The sequence below is a fragment of the Oncorhynchus mykiss genome, chromosome 25, assembly GCF_057628025.1.
Source record: "Oncorhynchus mykiss isolate SJ-2025 chromosome 25, ASM5762802v1, whole genome shotgun sequence".
Taxonomy (NCBI): Eukaryota; Metazoa; Chordata; class Actinopteri; order Salmoniformes; family Salmonidae; genus Oncorhynchus; species Oncorhynchus mykiss.
Window position 1 is genome coordinate 31450437 of NC_143046.1, and position 9648 is coordinate 31460084.

Below are 9648 nucleotides of genomic sequence, written 5' to 3' on the forward strand. Positions count from 1 at the left end.
GTTGTAGAGGTCCAATGGTTTAATCATGATGTCACTGCACCCTAGAGTTCAACCACATGTAAATTGACCTTGGGGATCAGTGGGAGCCTTGGCCCCACAGGCTGATTTGGGTAACTGCGGTATTGCGTAACATGGGGAGAAACATTCTCTTGAAACACACCAGTCTTCCCTCAGTATACATTGAAGGTGATTCAGCTCATTGACAACCAACACTTCCTTCTTGCTAAGACTTACTTCTCTGCAGGCTCAGTTTATCTTGATTTACACAATGTGTGTCCTCTACGTGGCCCTGCTCCTTGCTCTGTTGTCTGTGGGAACAGCAGCACCGGCCCCAGAGGATGGTGGACATCTGGTCAAACCGCTCGCACCGGAAGACCAGCATACTGTGAGTACATCACCTACAGTTGAAGTCGGAAGTTTACATACATCTCAGCCAAATACATTTAAACTCAGTTTTTCACAATTCCTGACATTTAATCTTAGTAAAAAAATCCCTGTCTTAGGTCAGTTAGGATCACCACCTTATTTTAAGAATGTGAAATGTTTCCAGATAGATTTTCTTTGGGTTTTTGCCTGCCATATCAGTTCTGTTATACTCACAGACATTATTTTAACAGTTTTAGAAACGTCAGAGTGTTTTCCATCCAATGCTACCAATGCTTATATGCATATCCTAGCTTCTGGGCCTGAGTAACAGGCAGTTTACTTTGGGCACGTCATTCATCCGAACTTCCGAACACTGCCCCCTAGCCCTAAGATGTGTCCTTAAGCCATTTTGCCACAACTTGGGAAGTATGCTTGGGGTCATTGATCATTTGGAAGACTAATTTGCGACCAGGCTTTAACTACCTGACTGATGTCTTGAGATATTGCTTCAATATATCCACATAATTTTCCTTTCTTCGTGATACTATCAATTTTGTGAAGTGCATCAGTCCCTCCTGCAGCAAAGCACACCCACAACAGGATGCTGCCACCCCTATGCTTCGCGGTTGGAATGGTGTTCTTCGGCTTGCAAGCTTCCCCCTTTTTCCTCCAAACATAACAATGGTCGTTATGGGCAAACAGTTCTATTTGTGTTTCATCAGACCAGAGGACATTTCTCCAAAAAGTACGATCTTTGTCCCCATGTGCAGTTGCAAACCGTAGTCTGGCTTTTTGATGGCGGTTTTTGAGCAGTGGCTTCTTCCTTGCTGAGCAGCCTTTCAGGTTATGTCGATATAGGACTCGTTTTACTGTGGATATAGATACTTTTGCACCTGTTTCCAGCATCTTCACAAGGTCATTTGCTGTTGTTCTGGGATTGATTTGCACTTTTCGCACCAAAGTACATTCATCTCTAGGAGACAGAACGAGTCTCCTTCCTGAGCGGTATGACGGCTGCGTGGTCCCATAGTACACGGTCCTATTTTTTCTGAGATCTTGGCTGATTTATTTTGATTTTCCCATGATGTCAAGCAAAGAGGCACTGAGTTTGAAGGTAGGTCTTAAAATACATCCACAGCTACACCTCCAATTGACTCAAATGATGTAAATTATCGGAAACTTCTGAAGCCATGAAATCCTTTTCGTAATTTTCCAAGCTGTTTAAAGGCACAGTCAACTTAGTGTATGTAAACTTCTGACCCAATGGATTTGTGATACAGTGAATTATAAGTGAAATAATCTGTCTGTAAACAATTGTTGGAAAAATGACTTGTGTCATGTACAAAGTAGATGTCCTAACTGACTTGCCAAAACTATAGTTTAACAAGAAATTTGTGGAGTGATTGAAAAACGAGTTTTAGTGTATGTTAACTTCCGACTTCAACTGTATATCTATAAAGTGGGCCTAAGCCATAGTGGTGTTGTGGTATGTTAGAAATAGTGATGATTTCCAATTTGTAAACTGAATCTAAAGGAGTTTAAAAGGCATTTGACTCCAACTTATAGACCCGTGTTTATAGGCAGAATACAACCTCTGCCCTCAGGCACTATGCTCACCACACAAATAGAAATGTATGAAATTAAATGACAGACCAATACATTTCACCACAGATCTTCGGGAAGTGGGTCTTCATCAAGGGTTTCCTGGACCATGAGATGTTCAATGCCATACTGAGAAAGACCAACAGCTGCTGGATTGAATTCTTTCCCAGTTCCCACAACAAGATAGTCCTCCTCCTCCAGGGAGACTTGATGTAAGTTTATAGTAACTCTCTACAGCTTTGTTTCCAATCCCTTGTGTAATGTATTGTTAGACACAGTGGCTATGTGAAGAGACATACAGCTCTCATATAAGCCTATTAAAGTGTAGCTATCTAATGATCATCTCATTTCCTTTGACAATGATGGAAAACTCCTCTGTCAACATCCTATACCAGATTTCAGATAGAAAAGAGGCTGTTAAATTACTCCGAGAGTTGCTGTGTGTTTTCTTACATAGAGAATAATGTGACTTCCGCAGGACATTTACTGCAAACCTGCCCTGACTGTCTCGCCATGCACAGCAGTAGCACCATGGCCGGAGTGCATATCTGATCTCTCTATACCTTTGGTAGGTGTGTGTGCGCACATGTGCTATTGAGACGTCTCGAATGGCCAAATATTACCCAAACATTTACCCAAAAGCTTTTGAAAACCAGGAACCCAAGTCAATCAAGTCATGGAATCAACTAGTTTATTTTCCTCTTTCCAGGGAAGGCGGGCGGGCGGGCGGGCGGGCAGGCAGGCAGTAGTTTGTACACAGTGAGGTTGTTCATTAGAAAATGGGATTCACATTAAGGCCAAACACAAAGCTACATTTCCATGCATAACCTTGTACTATGGTCCATTACCAAAACCAAACACACAGAAGACAGCAGCTCTAGGATTAAATAAACACAAAATGCATTAATCATTATCAAAGTTACCAAAGCATTTCTGAGTTCCTGAACGCTGTCACGGTACCCATGGTGGAATCCATAGCCCCAGGATCAACTCTATTCAACTCAAAGGGGAATAACGGAACATTTCAAAAATGTGTCTATGTTCCTAAACCTGTCTGACTCATTGTTGGACTTTCTGTCAAAGTGCTTACCTCTCTCATTCAGGGAGAGCGAGGTAGAGCTAGAGCGCGAGCTACAGTATGTCAGAGTTATCCAGCCCCTCACTCACTGCAGCGCTAGATAGAACTTTGTGGAATAAGCAAATCTATGAAGAATATCAACATTCTGTCACAGTAGGGGCAGACTGGGACAAGAATTCGGCCTTGGCATTTTATCCACACCAGCCCAGATTACTGCGTGTGCCACCAACAGTGGAGGCTGCTGAGGGGAGAACGGCTGAAAATAATGGCCGGCGCGGCGCAAATGGAATGGCATCAAACACATGGTTTCCAAATACATTATAAATACATGTGGGGCCAACCGTTGCCCACTGATCAGCTAAAGGCTCATTATAGATTAGAACAACACAGAAATTGTGCAAAAATATGAACAGCCACTATTTCATTATTTTTCAACCAGCCCATTCAAGTAAAAATGGTCCACCCCATCTGGCATTTGACAGAATTGCCAGATGGCCAATCCACCTGTGTCACAGCGAAAATACTACATTTGTGAAGTCCAAGCGATTGTGAGATATGGCATATATATATATATATATATATATATATATATATATATATATACATTTGTGATAAATTTGAGTTGTGGGTTCACCATTTACCTGAGATCTCTGCCAAGCAAGGAGGAAAGAGGCTGACCTAAATCCTGCCATCCACTTTTATCTTGCAACACAATTGGACATAATTTCACCTGCCCATCAACATTGTCCATCTTCCCTCCCTGACTGTAGGCTACATCCCTCATTGAAAACAAAATCATAAAACAAAAAATTGAAATGTATACATCCCTCGTTGCATGGTGTGATCAGACATTACGGCTAAATATATCCACTAAAATGTGAGGGAAAGACTAGTAAATGCAACATAACGGCCACTTCATTGGATGACACATATGGGCTAAAATATTAATTTATGTAACAAATGTTTCATTAGATTGTAACTTGGCTACAGTAGCCAGCTGACAGCGATGTCACGCCCTGATCAGTTTCACCTGTCCTTGTGCTTGTCTCCACCCCCTCCAGGTGCCGCTTATTATCCCTGGTGTATTTGTCCCTGTGTTTCCTGTCTCTCTGTGCCAGTTCGTCTTGTTTGTCAAGTCAGCCAGCGGTTTTGTGTCTCAGCACCTGCTTTTTCCAGTCTCTATTTTCTCACCCCCCTGGGTTTTACCCTTGCCTGTCCTGACTCTGAGCCCGCCTGCCTGACCACTCCACCTGCCCCTGACCTCGAGCCTGCCTATCGTCTTGCACCGTTTGGACTCTGACCTGGTTTATAAACTCTCGCCTGTACCCGACCTTCCTTTTGCCTACCCCTTTTGCTATAATAAATATCGGAGCTCAACCATCTGTCTGCATTTGGGTCTCGCCTTGGGCCCTTATAAGCAAACATATTCTTGTAAATTAATTTAAGTTGCGGGTACTGATGCACGCATCTATCGAAATGCGATTTATGCTCACTGTCCAAGTTTTCATTGGGGTAGATCAAATATGCTATTATTACATTTATTATTAGCCTATATTTATATTTTCAAATTGGTAGAATAATGACAGTCATTTACCAAATTTGGTTTGCAAGCCAGGGCCAAACTCTCTTTCTCGAGTGAGCAAGATAATGTGATAATGTAGGATATATATATATATATATATATATATATATATATATATATTTTTTTTTTTTTAAAGTATTCTTATAGTCAGTTTGCATCAAATACCCTTGTCCTTGAAAGTCATGTATTGATTAATGATAACGGCAATCAACAGCCATATCATGGGAATAGGCTACGTGAAAGTTTAGAAAGACAGAAGGCTGACACCTGGAATTATTTGATTTGGATGGATGGTTGACATGACAAAGGTAGGTGGATATTTAAGCGATATGGCACGAGGGGATGTGGTATATGGCCAATATACCATGGCTAAGAGGTGAACTTATGCATGACGCATCGCGGAGTGCCTGGACACAACCCTTAGCAGTAGTATATTGGCCATATACTACAAACCCCAAAGGTGACTTATTGCTATTATAAACTGGTTACCAACGTATTTAGAGCAGTAAAAATACATGTATTGTCATACCGTGGTATACGATCTGATATACCACGGATGTCAGCCAATCAGCATTCAGGGCTCGAACCACCGAGTTTATAATTTCTTATAAAATATTGGTGAAACTTTGCTTCGCTATACAATTCTCGAGCTCGTTATGTGTGTTGCTTCGTGCATTGGACTCGAGCCAGGGTGGACTCGCGCCAGGTAAAAACCTTATCCTAATGCGCAATATATTCGAAAATTCAAACAAAATACACCAGCAACATCATTTAGGAGATTAAGGTTGTGAACACAGTTTTGAACATCAGATCGACAATTATATTCTAGTGTATTAGTGTGGCTACGATGCCATCATTAGAGCACAGTGTGATCTGCTTAGTTTCCAGAGCATGGAAAGAGAGAAATGAAATATGCTACTGCCGAGGTCTGATGATGCGTCTGTGACAATAGTAAAAGTTGTGTGTTGTGTTGGGTGATGCGTTCAAGTCTGAGGTAGACAAGTTTGAAACCTTCCGGTGTGTTGTGTTTATGAGAAGCCTCCTCATGTGTGTTGTTGCATGAGCTGGCTGCTGTCTCCTCTATTAGCAGAGATCTCAGAAAAGGTAAAACTGTGAAACCGCGACCAAATATATCACAAAATGTATTAGCTATATCTCACAATGGGGTGTTTTTGCTGTGTCAGAATGTTTCTATATTTCGTACATTTGCATTTTTTCAACAAAGTTCTATGTGGGGGACCTCGTAACCCTGTGACATACTGTAGCTCGCTCTCCCTGCGCGAGAGGTGCGCACTTTGACAGACAGTCCAACAAGTCAGAGGGATTTAGGAACATAGACACAGTTTAGAAATGTGCCGTTATTCCCCTTTAACGGCACTACCCTGGTCAAAGGTAGTGCTCTATATAGGGAATAGAGTGCCATTTCGTACGCAACCCGGATCACCCTGTAACACACTCAGGACAAAGTCAAACCACAGGCTGTAGCTATATTAGAGGGTGGTTCTGTGGCTCCGATAAGGTTCCAGTTTCCACCATGTGTGTTGTGTACTACTACGGTGTGGCTCTCCTGGCTCTGCTGGCAGTGAGCAGGGTGACCGCGGCACCACCGACTGAGCCACTGACTGAGGAGGACTGTGGTAAAATGGTCAAACCACTCCCTGCCGACAAGCTCAACACGGTGGGTGTCAGACCTATACTTTTTTTAAGGAGTGGGAATTGATATTTTCTGATTTGATTGAATGCATACTGAGAAAGGATGGAAGGGGTTGTGTCAAAGGGCAGTAGGAGAGATTCATATCCATGCTGACACTGAAGACATGGATGCCAGAGGCTGTAGCATCACCACTAGACTACCCATGACTCTTGCCTTCACCTTGATCTTGCATATTGTATATAGTCTTTGGTAACACTTTACTTAAAGCTGGCAGTTATGATGCTGTATTAGTTATTATAAAAATCTATGAGCCGTTATGTGTTTATATCATGCTTATAATATGTAATGTCTATGCAGCAAGTTCTCAACTGAAAAAGTGAATGCCAGTGTGATGTATGTTTCCCTACAGGTCTTTGGTGAATGGATTCTCATCGAGGCGTTTTCAGATGATGAAGGTTATGCCGAAAAACTGAAAATGGGAAAAAGCTCCAAGGTGGAACTACGAGCAACATCAAGCGACAAGAGTGTGCTTTTCAAACAGGGAAACATGATGTGAGTGGCTCCTTACTCTACTGCTTTGTCATAGGTTTGATGAACACATCTGGACCACTGACAGTTGAGACATGAGGCAATCTCTGAATCTAATAGGACATATCCTCTTATCTTTCAGTGATGACACCTGTGTTAATTACTCCATAATGAATATGTCCATTGTAGAGAACACCATACAGCAGTTAAGTAAGTCAGATCCGTACCTTTCCCTTTCAAGTGTTAGTGAAATACTGTACTGTAGCTAAATATGTAGCTATCCCAGACCAGAAGTGGTTAGTTAACAGGCTGCTTCAATTCATCCTATGCTAATGGCAGATTATCAAATAGAAATGATGGTGAGAGTTACTGTGTGTGTATTATTATTTTTTTACATAGAGGATAATGGAATTTCCAAGGCACACTTCCTGCAAGCCTGCCCTGACTGTCTCGTCATGCACTTCAGTAACACCATTACCGTAGCAGGAGTGCCCATCCGAATGGTCCGATCTTTCTATATCTTTGGTAGGTGTGTGTGTGTGCTTTTGAGTAGGTGGTTGTGTAGGTAAAGTGGGAGTGGGGTGTTTGTGGGTGTTTATCTTTGTCAGAATTTACCTGATTGCTGTGTTTAAAAAGCCATTTTATTTTCCCTTTTCCAGGAAAGACTGGCAAACTGCATGAATCAGAGCTGGAGCCAATCAGAAAACAAGCCGAGTGCCTCAAGTTCCCTCAGCCTGCACAGTTCATCTATGATGGCGTTGCAGGTACAATGTCTACAGATGAAATAACGTTGCAACATTGACATTGTGATCCAAATCTAAATCTTTCTTTCCTTCATTGTCTTCTCTCTGCAGAGTTTTGCCCCGAGACAAAGAAGAATGAGACCAAATAAAACTAAGAACTGGAATATGGAAAACTGGAGCTATAATCATGTTCACAGGAGATATTGTTAGGAGAGAAATAAAACTGACTGAAATATTTTGCTAGTTTTTATTTTATTTTTTACTATGAATGGTGAAATCTGCGCTGTTATGGGTTGTGTCTCACTCACTCAGACTCAAACATTAGTATAACTGCCTGCCACTCATTTGACACAAGATCTAGCAGAAAATCAGCCTGTTTGTATGAAGCCTGTGTTTCTCACCATCTTTCATTCATAACCTATTGACATTTCTGTTTTTGTCTGTAGTACCTCGTTATATCAAATATCAAATCAATTGTGTAGAAAAAGTAACCACACTGGAATAAAAAACACGCCGTTCCAAAAATACCCATCAGGTGAGTTTCAAAACACTGAGTAGGTGAGCAGAGCGGAGCTGGAGCCGAGGAGCGTGTCCAATTTGACTGGAGCGTGGAGTGAGCTGGCCTTCTCGCCATCTCCAATTTCACTCCAGTAGCGCTCACTTCATGAGCTCAGGGCATGCCCGCCCCAGCATGCATTTGTAGTCTACTGCGTTAGCTACTGTCATCTAGTATGCTAAATATTTTCATAAAGAAATGATAAAACACACAGGTGAAAAATCAAGGTGACTTACGAAGATGAGGAGGACCAAGAGCAAGAGAGGGACTGCGATCAAGTAGTGTCCACAACTACATATTCATTGTGGAATCTGAAAAGAAAGGTATCTCGAAAGCATGATGGTGTACTTACTAAGTGCACATGCTAACAGAAAGGAACAATATGGGTAGCTAAGTCTGTCATTGTAGCAAAGTATTTATAAACTAAAAATCAGATCTCTTAAAACGTTCGTTCTATTATCTATACAATAGGCCACCATTGACTTTCGTCCAATAGGCCTGGTGTAACAGTACTCTTCTTGCGTTGTGTACAATCAATCATCGACACGAGCTCCAAGTTGTGGCACCAGTCATGGAGCTTTATTCTGTTAGAAACAGCACAAAATTGCATATCATGCAATGCACAGCTCACCATTCAACTCTGCACTCACGCATGCTGGTTTGGTGCTTGTGTAACGGATGTGAAATGGCTAGCTAGTTAGCGGTGTTCGCGCTAAATAGCGTTTCAATCGGTGACGTCACTTGCTCTGCGACCTTGAAGTAGTAGTTCCCCTTGTTCTGCAAGGGCCGCGGCTTTTGTGGAGCGATGGGTAACGATGCTTCGTGGGGTACTGTTGTTGATGTGTGCAGAGGGTCCCTGGTTCGCGCCCGGGTATGGGCGAGGGGACGGTCTGTTACACTTCGTTCTAATAACAAACAAATTGATATAAATTGTACATTTAAATCATCACTTGGAAGTATAAAAATCATTTGACGAACAGTGCTTTGCAACCAACAATTTACCGCTGGTTTGGTGCTTGTTCACTGGGACGATTCTAATGAAACATCCTCCCTCGTAAGCAAGCTACGCAAATCAGCCATTAAGATGCCATGTTGAGTAGGTGAAGGCAAGACGAAACTAAAACAAAAACCCACTGGCTTAACAATCATCTCATCAAATCAAATCTGGGTCCTGGTAATCACAATAAAGTGTCAAGGGGAATCACCAATATAAATAACCCTGTTACACTGGCATATTATCTCTTTCAAGGAGCTTTCCGTTTTGATTGGGTTAATTTTCCTACCTACAGAAATATATTTAAAAAACAACTACACATCCCTGCCCATCCTGGCAAGAGTGGCACGGAACACAAACCGGCTGCGATCGTGTGCAATCGTGCATACATTTATTTTGCCCCCCCTTTCATTGTATTATCACGACTACCCGCAAAACAGTTCGTCTTTCAGTCACCCATCTGGGTATAACCAATGAGGAGATGGCACGTGGGTATCTGCTTCTTATAAACCAATGAGGAGATGGGAGAGGCAGGACTTTCAGCG

At 42.1% G+C, this 9648-nt stretch overlaps 1 protein-coding gene and 1 long non-coding RNA gene across 3 annotated transcripts; both read left to right on the forward strand.

Annotated features, from left to right (window-relative positions):
- The first annotated feature begins 156 nt into the window (after nt 1-156).
- LOC110505001 (uncharacterized) lies at nt 157-4421 on the forward strand. 2 transcript variants are annotated; one of them, XR_016491665.1, is made up of 4 exons: nt 157-385; nt 2038-2180; nt 2447-2536; nt 4108-4421. It is a non-coding gene; the product is annotated as an uncharacterized LOC110505001 (long non-coding RNA). The 2 variants fall into 2 exon arrangements; XR_002470672.3 differs by lacking the exon at nt 157-385 and adding an exon at nt 1148-1480.
- A 1559-nt stretch (nt 4422-5980) lies between these two features.
- On the forward strand, nt 5981-7788 carry LOC110505002 (saxitoxin and tetrodotoxin-binding protein 1). The gene is made up of 6 exons (XM_021583927.3): nt 5981-6306; nt 6692-6834; nt 6953-7020; nt 7210-7335; nt 7470-7574; nt 7665-7788. Exons 1-6 carry the CDS (start codon nt 6163-6165, stop codon nt 7700-7702), a joined length of 624 nt encoding a protein of 207 aa, XP_021439602.1. The 5' UTR covers nt 5981-6162; the 3' UTR covers nt 7703-7788.
- The last annotated feature ends 1860 nt before the right edge of the window (nt 7789-9648 follow it).

Coding starts and splice junctions, on each gene's coding strand:
- LOC110505002 (XM_021583927.3), top strand. CDS start 6,163: ATGTGTGTTGTGTACTACTACGGTGTGGCTCTCCTGGCTCTGCTGGCA. Junction 6,835..6,952: donor TTCAAACAGGGAAACATGAT/GTGAGTGGCTCC, acceptor CTTATCTTTCAG/TGATGACACCTGTGTTAATT. Junction 7,021..7,209: donor GAACACCATACAGCAGTTAA/GTAAGTCAGATC, acceptor TTTTTTACATAG/AGGATAATGGAATTTCCAAG.